At 52.7% G+C, this 17,347-nt stretch overlaps 1 protein-coding gene across 1 annotated transcript; it reads left to right on the top strand.

Annotated features, from left to right (window-relative positions):
- The first annotated feature begins 2,245 nt into the window (after nucleotides 1-2,245).
- On the top strand, nucleotides 2,246-17,313 carry FOXP3 (forkhead box P3). Its single transcript, XM_055267768.2, has 12 exons — nucleotides 2,246-3,354; nucleotides 9,474-9,705; nucleotides 10,233-10,337; nucleotides 10,436-10,574; nucleotides 10,989-11,076; nucleotides 11,146-11,250; nucleotides 12,166-12,253; nucleotides 12,459-12,539; nucleotides 13,894-14,044; nucleotides 14,759-14,835; nucleotides 16,163-16,264; nucleotides 16,445-17,313. The coding sequence occupies exons 2-12, from the start codon at nucleotides 9,496-9,498 to the stop codon at nucleotides 16,592-16,594; spliced, it is 1,296 nt and encodes a 431-aa protein (XP_055123743.1). The 5' UTR covers nucleotides 2,246-3,354; nucleotides 9,474-9,495; the 3' UTR covers nucleotides 16,595-17,313.
- The last annotated feature ends 34 nt before the right edge of the window (nucleotides 17,314-17,347 follow it).

Raw genomic sequence — 17,347 nt, 5'->3', positions numbered from 1 at the left:
CTGGCAAATAGTCCAGGGACTCCTTCCTGCCCACCTGGTTTGGGCATTGTCTGTCCCGATCTGGCTCCAAGACTCTCAGTCTTCAACAAATCCTTTTGGCTGTCTATTAAAAATATTTACCAAATCCATCCTCTTCTCACCACCTCCACTGCCAGCACTATCACCAGTCACCTAGACTACTGCAGTAGCCAGCTCCTTGCTGGTCCCCTGCTTCCACATTCAGGCCCTAGACCCCATTGTACACTCAGCAGTCCGGGGCTTCCTGTTAATGTTTATGTTTCTCCTCTGCTTGCAACCCTGTCATGCCTTCCTCCTCACTCAGCGTTGAAGCCAAAGTCCTTACCATAGCCTACAAGGTCCTGCGTGGTCTAACCTTTGAGTCCCCTTTCTGACCTCACCTCCAACTTCTCTTCTTGCTCTCCACACTAACCACACCAGCCCCCTTGTAGACCTGGAACAAATCAGGTACACTCCCACCTCAGGACCTTTGCCCTGGCTGTTTCCTTTGGAGTTCCTCAGATATATAGCTGGCTCCCTCCCTCATCTCCTTCAAGTCTTTGTCAGAGGCCCCTGTCTCTGGGGACTTCTCCTGACCCGTTTAATCTTGCCCACTCACCCCCAACTCCCAGCCCTCCCAGTCTCCTTCTCGAGAAGCCCTCCATGAGAGAGGATATAGCCCAGTATAGAGAGGAGATAGCGATCTCTACCCCTCTCTGCCCTCCTTACTCCAGCCCCCATTCTGCAAGGATCTTGGCTTTCAGCAGCCGTAGCATTTCCCTCTCACACCCTGGGCCCTGCCCAAGGGGCCAGCTGACATTCTCGGCCACCACCCTCACTCCTTTTGCCTCCTATCTCTCTGGCCACTCTCTTTCATGGAGTGAGTGACAGTAAGGGACAGATGGTCTGGGAAAGGTGTAAGGAGAATGCAGCCCACACCTCTGATACTGAGAGAGAGAACTAGACCCCTTTTCCAGGAAGGGGACAGGTGCTGGGGCAGGGAACAATGCCTCCGCTGATAGAACTGGCCTGGTTTATAATTACACAGGAGGTGTAGAGAACATTCCGACCCAAGTCTGCAGGGAGCAAGGGGTCATTAACCATGGGAACATCAGTGCAAGGGATCATTAACCTTAAGACCATCACTGCAAGGGGTCATTAACCTTGGGACCCTCACTAGAATCAGCTCCCCAGGACTCCTTCCTGACATGCATGCTCCTCACCCCCTCCCTTGCTCCCTCCCACATGCCATGACATCTGTTAAACACCTGCTGTTCACAGGGTCCCTGCAGGCCTCCAAGCAGGGGACCTCATCCCACCTTGGTGCCTCCCCTGGCTGTCCAACACACCCAAGCTATTTTTGGGTCTCAGATGCGTCCCACCAACTCAGAAGCCTCAACCAGCAAAAGTTTTGTTTTGAACTAATGGTAGGGAGGGTTGGGTGGTTTCTTTTTTTTTTAATTGTTGTTGTTGGCTGATTTTTTTAAGGTCTTTTTTTTCTATTCTTTTTTTTTTTTTTTCTTGTCTTCACAAAGTCAGGCCATCAGGCCCACTCTGGGCTTTTCCGGAAGGGTGAGTCTGAGTTGAGGAAAGAGGCCATCCTTTTTACGAGGGCTTAGAAGGTTGGGGGAGGAAAGGGGGCAAAGGGGTGAAGGGGTGGGTCTTGGCCACCAGATTTGTACCATGTAAATAAAAAGCCCTTTCCAATTTCTCTTCCCCAGGTCTGAAGCCAGTCTTGTAGAGGGCTGGAGTGGACGTTGGACGACTAGAACCCTGGCCTTTGTAGGGTGCTGGGAGCTGGAAGTCTTCACCATGGCCTGTCAGGAGAAGCCCCTGGGCACTGGTCTACCATGCTGACCAGTGGTTGGATAGAGTGCCTGCTGAGGTCAAGAAATGCAGCCGCCAATTCCTGGACAACCTAAAAACCTCACAAGCTTCAAGTCTCCAATGACTCTCCAAATCCCAGGATCTCCCTGCCATCACATCCTAGAATTTAAAACCTGAGACCATCAAGTTCAGGAAAGCTTGGGGATTTCAAAGCCCAGCACCAAAGAAAGCAGGACCCACACTCGCCAGCTCTGTGATCTTGGGCAAGTTGCTTGACTACTTATACCTCCATTTCCCTCATCTGTATAACAGCAATACAATAATGATGAGATGGAGCTCAAGGGGCCATGGTAAGGTTTGAACATGATCACTTGTGAGACATGTTCAGCACTGTGTCTGACCCATGGAAAATTCAAGATAAACATCAGCTACTGAGATGATGGCGGATATTTGGAATCCTAAATCCTTGGAAACTGGGGCTTTTCGAAGTAAAAGATCCCAAAGGCTGAGGGCCTCAGAATCATCAGGCCGTGATGTTCCTGAAACAAGAGGGTCAGGGTCCCAGTGGGCCTGTAGGCTTCTTCATGAGGATGGATGCATTAATATTGGGGACCTGCTAGGGACCTTCCCAGTGGGACAGTGGCTGGGTCAGGGCACTCAAGCCCTAAAACGTGATGAGGCGAGACTTTTCTCTCTTTCCTCATTCAGTAACTGTCAGTAGATTCTGGGACCCAGGGATTCTCCGACTCTTCGATTCCATGAATTTTAGGGGATGACAGTGGGCTCTCCGCTTTCTCCTCCATGAAGTAACTTACATGCCCCTCACCCTCTGTGGGAGGGGTGTTGCAGGGGGTGCAGAACTCCCCTTGCTGGGTAGTTCAAGCAATGGGGACCATATCAATTCCATCTATGGGGAAACTGAGGCCTGGAGTGGGGCGAGGCCTCTGGGAACCCAGCCCTATTCTGTCTCTTTCCCTGACATTTCCCATCCACACATAGAGCTTCAGATTCTGTCTTTGTTTCCCCAGAGACCCTTAAATATCCTCTCACTCACAGAATGGTGTCTCTGCCTGCCTCGGGTTGGCCCTATGATTTATTTTAGTTCTTTTCTCTTGTTTTTTTTTTTTTTCAAACTCTACACACTTTTGTTTTAAAAACTGTGGTTTCTCATGAGCCCTATTATCTCATTGATACCTCTCACCTCTGTGGTGAGGGGAAGAAATCATATTTTCAGATGACTCGTAAAGGGCAAAGAAAAAAACCCAAAATTTCAAAATTTCCGTTTAAGTCTCATAATCAAGAAAAGGAGAAACACAGAGAGAGAGAAAAACTATGAGAACCCCCCCACCCCGTGATTATCAGCGCACATACTCATCGAAAAAAAATTTGGATTATTAGAAGAGAGAGGTCTGCGGCTTCCACACCGTACAGCGTGGTTTTTCTTCTCAGTATAAAAGCAAAGTTGTTTTTGATACGTGACGGTTTCCCACAAGCCAGGCTGATCCTTTTCTGTCAGTCCACTTCACCAAGGTGAGTGTCCCCGCTCTCCCCTACCAGATGTGGGCCCCATTGGAGGAGATGGCGGGGAGGTAGGCACGGGGGGGTCAGGGGCTCTCTGGTACAGTGGGATGTGCCCAGCTACCGTGATTCCAGCCAGGTAAGGTCTTTAAAAAAATAATAATAGAATAAATGGCAGAAGACTTAAAGGTGAAGTACTTAATCAATGTGTGGGCAGGGGCAAAGATAAATGAATTCATCAATTGATAAGTAGATGGATAGGATTTTTAAAATATGTCAGCTGCCAGTCTTCGTGGATTTCAGAGCTTTGAACAACTTGAAATGCTGTCCAGGTGCAACTGAAAATTTCAACTGCATCTCTCTCATCTCTTTGTCTCTTAGCTCTTGATGCCTCTCATCCTTCTCTGTCTCTCTGCTCACCCTGTCTCGCTCTTTTACATGTTTCTCTGCCTCTCTTTCTCCCGCCATCTGTCTGTCGCTACACTCAGACTCTCTTTCCCCACATCTCTCCTGGCCTCTGACCATCTCCCCTATCTCTGTCTCCTCCATCTTGACCACACTCCATCGATCTCCTTCCCTCCATCTCTCCCACTCTCTTTTCTTGCCTTCCCCCGCCTGCCTTCCCAGCCAGCATCCAGCCTAGAGCTTTGTACACAGCTGATGTTTAATAATAGTAATGTCGCCGAGGACCTTTACACTTTATGAGAGTGAGCATCAGTTCTGTTCACCCTGGTAGCAGGAGGATTGCAAGGTGCCAGGGCAAGCTGAGCACTTAACTGAACTTTGCTTGTATCGCTTTAGAGGAGACCCTTGGGGCGGGGGGGTAGGGAGCACTTCACGCCATTGTCAACCATGGTTTAGCTGTGTGGACCTACCCCAGGACTGCATGTGTGTGACCAGAGTCCATGTTCAGGAAGCAAACAGGTTGTTCAGGGCTGGGGTGAGCTCGATTCTGCAGGCTTAGCACAGCGTTTGGCACACAGTAAGTGCTCACGAAGTGTTAGCTATTAGTATTTTTGTAACCAAATTAGAATCATGCTATATATTGGTTTTGTTCCTGCTTTATTCAATTAATAGTAGTGTTTTTGAAGCTTACTAAAAATTGTTTGAACACATGATCTTTTATGACGGACAAGACTGTCCTCACATCAGCATGAACTTTGATTGATTTGACTAAGTGCCGATTGTTGGACATTCCAGTTGTTTCTCATTTTTTTCTATAAACATCCCTGACGGCTTCCTTGGATTCCTGAAAAGGGAGTTGCTGAGGCAAAGGGGACATGCATTTTTAAAGTTTATGACCCTCTCTGCAAATTCTCCTTCCAAAAGGTTGTCCTATTTTGTGCTCCCTCCACTTAAGCTAACCCTAAGTGAGTATTATTATTTTTTAATTATTTCCCAACATGACAGGTAAGAAAAACACATTATCACATTGCATCGTGATTACTTTTACTGTTTATTGGCCATTTGTGCTTTTTTTTTTTTTTTTTGGTTGTCTGGTCATGTCCTTGCTCCTAATAGGGTGTTCATCTTATTTTTCTCTTATTGATTTGCCACAGCTCTTTATTTGGAATGGTTATTAACCTTTCATCAGCCATACATATATAGCAAATATTTTCCCCAATTCATCATTTGTTTTTTTCTATTTGTTTATGGTGTTTTTTGTGATGCTTATGATGGTTTTATATAGTCAAATAGGTTAATCTTTTTTTCTGTGGCTTCTGTCTCTGGTTTTGTGCTTAGAAAGTCCTTTCCTACTTGAAAATGAGATAAATGTTCACCTATGTTGGCTTCTAGTCTCTTTTATGGCTTCATTTTTTCCATTTACTATAGAGGTTAAGAGTGTGGGTACTGGAGCCAGACTGTCTGGGACAAACCCAGCGTCACCCCAAGCCCTATGTGTGATTTTTAGCCAGGCACTTAACCTCTCCATACCTCCATTTCCTCATATGTACTGCAATGATTATAATAGTACCTTCCTCAGGAGTCTTTGTTTAGATTAAAATTTTTAACCACAGTAAATACTTAGCACAAGGCCTGACACACAATAAACCCAAGATCAGCATTAGGTATTAAAACTTATATCTTGAATGGATCTGGGTATTTTAGGGCATATGATGATGGTGACATTTCAAACTGGGCAGGGAGGAGTTGTTGGGATAATGGACTGACTATTCACTCAATAACTTTATCTTCTCCCTAATTATCTCAGACACATTTGTTAAACAATCCATCCTCCATGGTCCTCCAGTTTGAAATGCCACATTCATCACAAATTCAGTTCTCTCCATATGTGGGTCCATGTCCAAGCTTTCTATTCTGTTCTCTTCCCCAGTATCTGTTCTTATACCAGGGCCACACTGTTTTGCTGATTGTTGCTTTGCAATACAATTCAATACTCAGCCATGAGCGTCCCTGGCACCTTGCCCTTCTTTATTCTTGATTATTTCAGGCAGCATCAGTTGAACCAGCCAGAGACCAGCAAATGTTCTTATTTGAGGCAATCCTCTCACACACATGCACGCTGGCTCTCCATGCATGTCTCCATTTCTCTCAATGTCTCTCATTCTCTCTTGTTCTCTCTTGCTCGCTCTTTGTGTGTGTCTCTTTGTCTCTATGTATCCCTATCTCTCAGCCAGTCCCCTGGATAGAGGGGCACTTGTCAACTTGAAGCCCTGCAGACACCTAATAACTTAACCAGACACAGCGTAGAAGGGCCCTGGCCCTTGTCTACTCCACGCCTCTTTGTGCTCAGTGTAGAAGGGCAAATTGAAGACCAGAGATCTCAGGGCCTCACTGAAATGCAGCGGCAGAGTTGAAACCCAAGCCTAGATCTCAGGACTCTAGGTGGGACCCTGGCTTTGGCTCTCTCCCCAACTGCAGGCCTCAGTTTACCCCTCAGCACCCAGAAGGGGGAAGGGGAACCTGGGCTACCATTCCCCCTTCTGCCTTCTCACACGTTGGACCCCAACTTCTCACAGGTTGGATGATCCACGATCACAGTGTGGGGCCCAGCCTCACAAGAGCTGGGCTAGGTGAGGCCCCGGACTCCATAGGTCAGGAGGCCTAGTTGGCCAGAGCGTGGTGATGATGGAGGCATGTCAGACAGTCAGGCTGTGTGTCCCCAGAGCTGGTGCTGGTCCCCGAAAACCTTGATCGTGGGGCCCCTCTAGAGAGTCTGATGATGGGCTCTGTATTGGCGAAGGCCGAGGCTTTTCCAGCTCCCCCCATGAGGCCCAGACCAAAGGCACACCAGCCTCAACCTCCTTCTCCCCCTGTTGCCATCTCTGGCGGAGTGGCCATGTATTTGGGAATGTTGATCCAGAGTGGACAGAGAGACTGAGGCCCTGGGGAGGCTGGCTGTGGTTCCAGGCCTGGTAGGCAAGAGGCTCTATGAAGCAGCAAGCTGCCTGCCTTTCAGGTGGTTCCAGGGAGTTTGGACACCAGGGACACTGGCCTACACATACTGAGACATTGGGACCATAGACCCTACAGTCTGTGGTTTTGAGATTCTAGGATCCTTTAAGTCTAAGAAATGCTGCTCTATGATTCTGAGGTCCTGGTGTTATACTATTTGAAGACCCCAGGGGTCCCAGTATCTGTGGAGCCTGCCTGGCACTCTCAGAGCTTCAAACCTGGGTCCTCTCCACAACCCAAGAAGGGCCAGGTCTTCAGAGCTAGGGGCTTGTCACAGTGGCCAGATGGACATCACCTACCACATCCACCAGCACCCACGTCACCCCACCTGGGCCAAGCCTGCTGCAGGACAGGGCAGCCAGTTCTCGGAACGAAACCTGTGGGGTGGGGTATCTGCCCTCTTCTCTTCCTCCGTGGTGTCGATGAAGCCCAGCGCATCCGGCCGCCATGACGTCAATGGCGGAAAAATCTGGGCAAGTCGGGGGCTGTGACAACAGGGCCCAGATGCAGACCCCGATATGAAAACATAATCTGTGTCCCAGAAACATCCCCCATTCAGCTTCTGAGAAACCCAGTCAGAAAGGGACGTCCCAACAGACAGTGCAGGAAGCCGGCTGCCCAGCCCGGCCCTCTAGGTCCCCTACCCCCAGACAGATCATCTCCACGTCCCTGTCTGAGAATGTATCTATGCTTTGCTGAGTCAGGCCATCCCACATGTGTTTGGGGAGAATTCTTAGCTCTGGCCAAGTGTCCAGGCAGCTTCAGAAGTGACCGCAGGCCAGCCACGTGGGCCAGGCCAGAATGGTAGAAAACATCCATTTGCACCAAAATCGGTATTAGTTTGTTCTGGCTGCTATAACAAAGTACCACAACTGAGTGGCTTCAGCAACAGAAATTGATCATCTCACAGTTCTGGAGGCCAGAATCCAAGATCAAGGTGTTGCCAGGGTTGGTTCCTTCCGGGGGCCATAAGAGAGAAGCTGTTCCAGGCCTCTCCCCCAGCTTCTGGTGGTTGCTGACTATCTTTGTTATTCCTTGGCTTGAAGGAGCATCACCCCATCTCTGGCTTCATTCATTCACTCACCTTCTCATCTCACCAGTGCTCTCCCAGGCCCTTGTTCGGAGCCTCCACAGACCCACACTCCTGTTTCTCACGCAGTAATGTTCTAAGCCCCCAAGAGACTAAGAACTTAATACCTGGATTCTCACACTCATCTCCCTCAGCACCACAGCTCTGACAACCCCCAGGAGGTGACAGCAAAGAAAGGAAGGAGCAACTGCTCCCCCAGAACCCTTCTATACTCCCCGGGCTGCTCTCAGCAGCTGTGTGCCCAACTCAGTGCTGTGAGGTGGAATGGGGAGATGGAGACAGACACACAGACACACACACACACACACACACACACCACACACCAGAGAGTTTATAAAATGTGCACAGGGAAACACTTCCTAAAGAAAGAAGTGGAGTTCTCAAGTCGCTATGGGACTACGGAACTCGGCATCTGAGCATCCCCTTCTGTGTGATGGGGTTGGCTGGGCAGTCCCTTCCAGCTCTGGCTTCCTCTCAGACCAGGATTACAGGATCCTGAAAAGCCAATGCTTCCCTCGGGGAGTAGAAGGTTCTGGGGCTCAGCAGAGGGGCCCAGAGCCATTGTGGAGGGCTTTCAAGGTGAGGACAACAGAAGAGCAGGCCTTGCGTGGCTTGGACAGGGGAAGAGGAGAAGGAGTGGGCATTTGAGGCAGGGGGTGTAGCATGAGCCAGCCTTGAGGGCCAGAAATTGGGGTGAACTCTGATGGGGGCTGGGTAGAGAAGCTTTTACAGGCCCCAGCTCAAGAGACCCCGTCTCTCTTACTCTCTGTCACTTGCCATGCTGGATCCGTGCATGATCACACTCCTGGACTCGCCTCCTTGCCCTGAGATCCAGACCCCCGTATTCAGCTGCCCCCTCAGCTCCTCCACTCAACACATTTAATGCCAGACTCTTCATGTCTATCCACACCTGCACTTTTGCACCCAATCCAACTCCCCGCCACGTCCCCCATCTCAGGTAATGTCAGCTCAGTCCTTCCAGCTGCTCAAGCTAAAACCCGTGTCACTTTGACCCTCCCTCTTACCCACTACATCCAAGCTGCTAGCACTGCTCCTGATCCAGCTTCAGATTAAGTCTCAGAATCTACCCACTTCTCACCTTCTCCACTGCCACCAGCCCATTCTGTGCCAGCATCATCACTTGCCAGGACTGTTACAATAGCCTCCTCACTAGCCCCACTCACAGCAGCCAGATGAATCTTTTGAGTCCGTGCCTAGTCACTGGGGCAAAATAGGACTCCCAGGAGAAAGTCCGAGACCAGCTCCGGCAAGATGAGCAAACACAGCTTGTGCAGGGTGCAGGGAGGGCCGGAGGCCTGAGGCTTGAAAGAGCTCTCAAGTGGAGGGGGAAACAAAGAGGACACATCCCCACCAGGGCTGTGCTAGCATGGGCAGGCAAGCCAGGTGCTGGACCTCTGCACGTGGGGCATGTGTGGGTATGCACATGTACCTGTGTTCTTTGTGTGTGTGTGTGTCCAGAGCTGGGGTGCAGCTGTGGGGCCCCTCGGGACATGTCCCAGCCAATGCCTGCTCTGACCAGAGGGGTGTCCACGTGGTTCAGGTGGTCGAGTATCTCATACCGCCCTAGCACACATGTGACTCCTTTCCCCTATTGTCTACGCAGCCTGCCCTTGGACAAGGACCTGATGCCCAACCCCAGGCCTGGCAAGCCCTCGGCCCCTTCCTTGTCCCTTGGCCCATCCCCAGGAGCCTCGCCCAGCTGGAGGGCTGCGCTGAAAGCCTCAGAACTGCTGGGGGCCCGGGGCCCAGGGGGAACCTTCCAGGGCCGAGATCTTCGAGGTGGGGCCCATGCTTCCTCTTCCTCCTTGAACCCCATGCCACCATCGCAGCTGCAGGTGAGGCCCTGGGCCCAGGATGGGGCAGGCAGGGTGGGGTACCTGGACCTACAGGTGCCGACCTTTACTGTGGCACCGGGCGGGAGGGGGGCCGGCTGGGGCACAGGAAGTGGTTTCTGGGTCCCAGGCAAGTCTGTGACTTATGCAGATGTTGCAGGGCCAAGAAAATCCCCACCTGCCAGGCCTCAGAGATTGGAGGCTCTCCCCGACCTCCCAATCCCTGTCTCAGGAGAGGAGGAGGCCGTATTGTAGTCCCATGAGCATAGCTATGTGTCCCCATCCCCCTGTGACAAGAGGAGAGGACTGGGGCCAAGTAGGTGAGGTGACAGGGCTGAGGCCAGCCCTGCAACTTATTAGCTGTTTGATCTTTAAAAAGTTACTCGATCTCCATGAGCCTCAGTTTCCACACGTGTAAAAGGGGGACGATCATAGCATCTACCATGTGGGCTTGCAGTGCAGAGTATGTGAATTAGACACAGAACAGTGAGGATCAGGATGGCCTCTCACCCACCTGCCTTTCTGCCCAGCTGCCCACACTGCCCCTAGTCATGGTGGCACCCTCCGGGGCACGGCTGGGCCCCTTACCCCACTTACAGGCACTCCTCCAGGACAGGCCACATTTCATGCACCAGGTATGGACGGTGAATGGGCAGGGAGGAGGGAGCAGGTGGGAGAACTGTGGGGAGGGGCCTCGAGCCAGGCTGAACCATAGCCCACATGTGCCCCCCAGCTCTCAACGGTGGATGCCCACGCCCGGACCCCTGTGCTGCAGGTGCACCCCCTGGAGAGCCCAACCATGATCAGCCTCCCACCACCCACCACCACCACTGGGGTCTTCTCCCTCAAGGCCCGGCCTGGCCTCCCACCTGGTAACACCTCAGCCCGTACCCCATGGCTTCACAGAACCCCCAAGTCCCCAGATCCTTGGCTGTGAGCAGTGTAGGCTATTCTAAATTGCAGTCCTCTGGGGGTCAAAGGTGTCAGGTCTCAGAGGCTTGGAAACTCCAACCTCCAAAAAATGTCAGGTGCAGAAACTTAAAGATGCAGAATGTCAAAATCACGAAACCACAGAGCTTTACAAAGCTACTCAAAATGTCAGCACCTGCAAATGGCCGTCTTTAAGCTTCTCTGCCAGAAGCCTGGGACTTTGGGGACAGCAGAGCCCCCTGGGAGTCAGGGTTTTCGAGGCTCAGGAGGGTGGGAAGCTCAAAATGAGAGGCCTTGTGGGCCAAGCTCCAGAGCCCAGCCCACAGCCTCCAGAGGTGCCCTGTCCCCACCCACAGGGATCAACGTGGCCAGCCTGGAATGGGTGTCCAGGGAGCCGGCACTGCTCTGCACCTTCCCAAATCCCGGTGCACCCAGGAAGGACAGGTCAGTGGACAGGGCTGGGAAGGATCCTCGCCCTCCTATCCTCTCCCCTGACACCCTCTGTCCCCCCAGCACCCTTTCGGCTGTGCCCCAGAGCTCCTACCCACTGCTGGCAAATGGTGTCTGCAAGTGGCCCGGATGTGAGAAGGTCTTCGAAGAGCCAGAGGACTTCCTCAAGTGAGTGGCCCAGGCCTGTGCCAGTCCACCGGCCCTGGCTTGTGGGGAGAGGTCTGGGGTGGAGATCTCAGCTCAGGCTTCATCCCAATAAGTAGTAAGATGAAAGAGCTAAACTCTGAGACTGTGGGTTCAAATCCCAGCTCCATCCCTGACTGGCTGTGTGACCTTGGACAAATTACTTAGCTTCTCTGGACCTCAGTTTCCTCGTATGTATAATAAGAAACGTTTGTGCTGTTATTTACCCCTATTTTACAGACAAGGAGACTGAGGCCAAAGAGGTTAAGTGTCTTGATCAAAATCTCCCAGTTCCTGAGTGACAGAGCTGGGATTTGAACCCATGCAGCCAGGCTCTAGAATCTGCACTCCTAACTGCTTTGCCCTGCTACTCCTCATGCCAGCGTGCCAGCCTTATTCCACTGTCCCCAAAGTTCTAGTTCCTCTAGATGGCTGCTGCTGCCTCCCCTCAGTCCCCCCATATGTCTCTCTCTCTCTCACACACACACACACAAACATACACACACACACAAATACACACCACACTACACACAACCCTTAGCAGCAACCCCACATATCCTGTCCTCCTTGCAGCCAGGCCTTTGCACAGGCCGTCCCCTCCACCCAGAATGCCTTGCCCACTCTCACCTCCCTGGCCCATTCTCAACTCACCACACTTCCAACATTATCTCCAGCACTCTGGCCAGGCTCAAATGGTGAGCTCAGGCCTGACATGCAGTAGGTGCTGAGTGGCATGTGTTAAGGGAATGAGGGGTGTGAGAGGGAGACTGAGGTAGGGAGGGGAGGGGAGCTGGGGTTCAGAGGAGAGACCTCCCAGAGGGTCTGGGCCCTCCCCATTCAGAGCATTGAGCCAGACCACGCCTGTCATGGTCACCTGCATGGAATCTTCTCCCTACTTAGGCACTGCCAGGCAGACCATCTTCTGGATGAGAAGGGCAGGGCGCAATGTCTCCTCCAGAGAGAGATGGTACAGTCTCTGGAGCAGCAGGTAATGCCAGGGCGGTGGAGGGTAGGGGATAGGGATAGTGCGCAAAACCTTCTGTCCACCATGTGCCAGAAACCAAGTTCACCTGGGACGACGGCTGGTATAAAGGAAGGAAGAGGAGCGAGTACTCCCAGGGAAGACCGTAGCCTGGGCAAAGATGTGGCAGAGAAGGGCCAGGCTGAGGCCTCATGTTTGTGCCATTTCACAGCTGGTGCTGGAGAAGGAGAAGCTGAGTGCCATGCAGGCCCACCTGGCTGGGAAAATGGCACTGACCAAGGCTTCATCTGTGGTGAGCGACCCCAGGACTGGTGGTGGCAGACTCAGACTGCTGGGAGGCAGGGAGGAGGTCTGCAGGGTGCAGGGAACCTAACCTCACATGCAGGTCCTGAGAGCTGGGGGCCCCTGTCCCCAGCTCCAAACATGCCCAGACCTGGAAATCTGCCCCTCTACTTACAAACCCTCTGACCCCGGCTGGGCGTGGTGGCTGACGCCTGTAATCCCAGCACTTTGGGAGGCCGAGGAGGGTGGATCACGAGGTCAGGAGTTCAAGACCAGCCTGGCCAAGATGGTGAAACCCTGTCCCTACTAAAAGTGCAAAAAAATTAGCCAGGCGTGGTGGTGGGCGTCTGTAGTCCCAACTACTCGGGAGGCTGAGGCAGAGAATTGCTTGAACCTGGGAGGCGGAGGTTGCAGTGAGCTGAGATCATACCACTGCACTCCAGCCTGGGCGACAGAGCAAGACTCTGTCTCAAGAAAAAAAAAAAACCCTCTGACCCTAAGATCCCCAAACACTGTGATCCTGAGTTGTCAAAGCAAATGCAAATAGCCAGACTTGCCAGACACAGGCTGTGCGCCAGCAGGACCAGCTATGTAACCTGCAGGGCCCCTTGTTCAGATTTCAAGATGGCGACCACAGAGCATTAAACAAAGCACAGGGTGCCACATAACCACATAGGTCACAAGCCCATGAAGCCAGCCCTGGAGGCCAGGCACTGTTTCTGAGCGCTTTGCTGGTGGTAATTTATTTCTCATGATGCGAATGTACAGATGAGGAATATTGAGGCCAGTGGGGTTTAGGTGACTTTCCCAAGGTCACGGTTGGGTGGTAAAGAGCCCTATTCAACCCCAGTTCATGGTCCCAGCATCAGTGACCACATATGACATCCGCACCTGTGCTCTAATAAATACGGCTCATGCTGTTTTGTGGGATTCCACCTCAGACTGGAATTTAGAAGAAGGCGTCCTTGCTTTGAAAAACACTGATTTAAAAATAAAGTGGGACCAGGCGCAGTGGCTCATGCCTGTAATCCCAGCACTTTGGGAGGCCGAGGCAGGTGGATCACATGAGGTCAGGAGTTCGAGACCAGCCTGGCTAACATGGTGAAACCCCATCTCTACCAAAAATACAAAAATTAGCTGGGCGTAGTGACGGGCACCTGTAGTCCCAGCTACTCGGGAGGCTGAGGCAGAAGACTTGCTTGAATCCGGGAGGTGGGGGTTGCAGTGAGCCAAGATCGCACCACTGCACTCCAGCCTGGGTGACAGAGCAAGACTCAGTCTCAAAAAAAATAAAAAACATAAAATAAAAAGTAAAAAGTGGGAAATTTAAGCTTCTGGGTCACCAGCCTCTCCCCCTCCCCCAGGCATCATCCGACAAGGGCTCCTGCTGCATCGTAGCTGCTGGCAGCCAAGGCAATGTTGTCCCAGCCTGGTCTGGCCCCCAGGAGGCCCCTGACAGCCTGTTTGCTGTGCGGAGGCACCTGTGGGGTAGCCATGGAAACAGCACATTCCCAGGTAAGAATGGTCCTTGCACTACACGGTGCCCCCAAGCTCCTAATCCTGACAGGCTCTGGGTGGAGGGTGCAAAGGAGCTCCATGCTGCCCCTTCCCACCACCACCACCAGCACAGCTGCTGCCACTCAGCCTTTGGGAAAATGCATCCGCTCACAAAAGCTTCCTTTCAGGATGTCTGTGGCCTGAAAGCCCCCCATATGGTCTCAAGTGTCCAGCCCCTAGCCCTGACTCCCTTGGGGATTGGGGCCATGCCTTACCCACTCTGGACTCCAGCTACTATATTCGGCCATCAGAAGGGAGGGACCCTGCTAAGTAATTCCAGGAGCACCTCCTTTCCTCCCCTGACCAAGGAAAATCGGGGTGGATTTGCCCAAGCTCACCTATCCACTGCTCTCCACCAGGCCTGGCCTGTGGGCTTAGCAGGGATCAGAGACCTTGACTGTCATCCTGGCTCTGCCATTTAACCTCTTGCATCCTTTGGTGTGCAAGTTACTCAGCTTCTTTTCAACCTCGGGGAGAACTATTTTGGCAGAAGTGGTGCAAAGAATAAATGATACAACTTACGTCAGGTGCTCAGCAAACAGTACCTGTGCCTGTGGACACAGGTGCTGACGGTGAGATCTCAGGCCTGTAGACTCACCTTGTAGGGAGAGGGGACAGGGAGCTAGCTAGGAGGTCCTGCATGGGGCTTGATTCATCCCCACCCTCTGACAGAGTTCCTCCACAACATGGACTACTTTAAGTTCCACAACATGCGACCCCCTTTCACCTACGCCACGCTCATCCGCTGGGTAAGCAGGGCAGCTCGGCCCCAAGGAGGAGGAAGACAAAGATGGGGTGGGGGACCTGCCTCCCAAACTCCTGTCTCCCTGAGTGCCCTCAGAGTGGGTTCCTCCATTCCCAAGCCCGAGCCCCAAGCCGTGCCTCAAATGTGACCCCTCATGCTGGCTTCACCCCAAACCTGTCTGCAAATCCAAACCTAAACCACCATCCAGGCCAGAGCATGCCAAATTCTGACCCTAAACCCACCTTCCAGATGTCCACCTCAGCCCCATACCTAACCCTCTCCTGGACCCATAAAATAGCCTAAAGCTAACCCCATCTCTGCACCTTGCCCTAAACGTACCCCAGCTCTTACTCTAACTCCTTCCCCAGCCTTTATGCCAACCCAACCCCCTCTCCTTCCCTGGCCCCAACGTACCCCAGTATGTCAATACACCCCCAACTGGGCACCATTCCCAACCTTTCCTTGTAACACCCATCTGACCCTTAACTTCATCACCCCATCCCAACTCCTTCATCTCAGCCTCCCCAATGCCTTCTAGCACCACACCTAACCCCAAACCTGAACCTCACCCCTACATGATACCAGATATTCCCCAACTGTCTCTGAACTGAAACCCTGACATAGCCCCATCCTGACTGATAGCCTCACTGTAATCATCATCGCTGACTCTGTAATCCCATTCCTGAATCCAAACTGATCAAATTCCCTGACCCTCAGCCTCACTCCACACCAAACCCCACAACTAACCTCATCCTTGCCCCGAGCCTAACCACCTAACCATGTCCCTGACATGTAAGATACTCGATAATTCAAACCATCTCTGGCTCCTGACCTAAAGCCAAGTCATCCCATCCCTCACCCCTAGACCCCCCACCTGAGTCCACCCCAGCCTGACTCTTAACCCACCCCTTCCCTGACCCTTAAGTTGGCCTGGCCCTTTACCCCTTCCAAATCCTTGACCCCACTTCTGAACCTTCACCTTCCCAAACCCTGAAATGTCACCTCCACAGAGAACCCCAACTCCATCCCAGACCTTTCACCTCACTTCAGCCCTAGCCCTGAATAAGACCCCACTCCCAACCTCAGTCCTGATCCCTTACCTAATCCCAGAACAACCATACCCACACCCCACATCTAACCCTGCCCGACCCGACACTTCACCCCTTTTCTAACCCCATCTTTGACCCCATGCTTCACCCCACATCTAGTCCTGTCCCTGATTACCTGCCCCTACAATTCCGCCCCCATGTCAGATGGCTCAGGGTAGGTCACAGCCCCTCTAAACAGCAACTTTGGGGAACGTGCCCCTTACCCCACCCCCCAACTTCCAGGCCATCCTGGAGGCTCCAGAGAAGCAGCGGACACTCAATGAGATCTACCACTGGTTCACACGCATGTTCGCCTTCTTCAGAAACCATCCTGCCACCTGGAAGGTGAGCTCCTCTGAGGTGGCGGTGGCTGGGATGGCCTCAAGTGCCATCGCAGCTCAAAGTGGGCAGGCCTGGGGCTGGGCTCATAGGCACATTGGGGAGGAACGGGATGTGGGTTGTTGGTGATGGCTGCTGGCCTCAGAGGTTGACGCCCACCTGCTCCCTGTCCCCGGCCTTCCACAGAACGCCATCCGCCACAACCTGAGTCTGCACAAGTGCTTTGTGCGGGTGGAGAGTGAGAAGGGGGCTGTGTGGACCGTGGATGAGCTGGAGTTCCGCAAGAAACGGAGCCAGAGGCCCAGCAGGTGTTCCAACCCTACACCTGGCCCCTGACCTCAAGACCAAGGAAAGGAGGATGGACGAGCAGGGGCCAAACTGGTGGGAGGCAGAGGTGGCGGGGGCAGGGATGACAGGCCCTGGATGTGCCCACAGGGACCAAGAAGTGAGGTTTCCACTGTCTTGCTTGCCAGGGCCCTTGTTCTCCCGCTGGCAGCCACCCCCTCCCCCATCATATCCTTTGCCCCAAGGCTGCTCAGAGGGGCCCCAGTCCTGGCCCCAGCCCCCACCTCCGCCCCAGACACACCCCCCAGTCGAGCCCTGCAGCCAAACAGAGCCTCAGTTGCTCGCACAGATGACTTCAGGGCTGGAAAAGTCACACAGACACACAAAATGTCACAATCCTGTCCCTCCCTCAACACAAACCCCAAAACACAGAGAGCCTGCCTCAGTACACTCAACCTCAAAGCTGCATCATCACACAATCACACACAAGCACAGCCCTGACAACCCACATACCCCAAGCCATGCACCCACAGCCAGCCTCAGGGCCCACAGGGGCACTGTTACACAGGGGCGTGCCCAGAGGCCTACACAGAAGCAGCGTCAGTACCCTCAGGATCTGAGGTCCCAACACATGCTCGCTCACACACACGGCCTGTTAGAATCCACCTGTGTATCTCACGCATATGCACACGCACAGCCCCCCAGTGGGTCTGTTGAGTCCCGTGCAGACACACACAGCCACACACACTGACTTGCCAAAAATACCCTGTGTGTCCCCTGCCACTCACCTCACTCCCATTCCCT

This window comes from Symphalangus syndactylus, chromosome X (assembly GCF_028878055.3).
Source record: "Symphalangus syndactylus isolate Jambi chromosome X, NHGRI_mSymSyn1-v2.1_pri, whole genome shotgun sequence".
NCBI classification, from domain to species: Eukaryota; Metazoa; Chordata; class Mammalia; order Primates; family Hylobatidae; genus Symphalangus; species Symphalangus syndactylus.
Note: the sequence above shows the minus strand (reverse complement) of the source record. Positions and strands in the feature narration are given on the sequence as shown.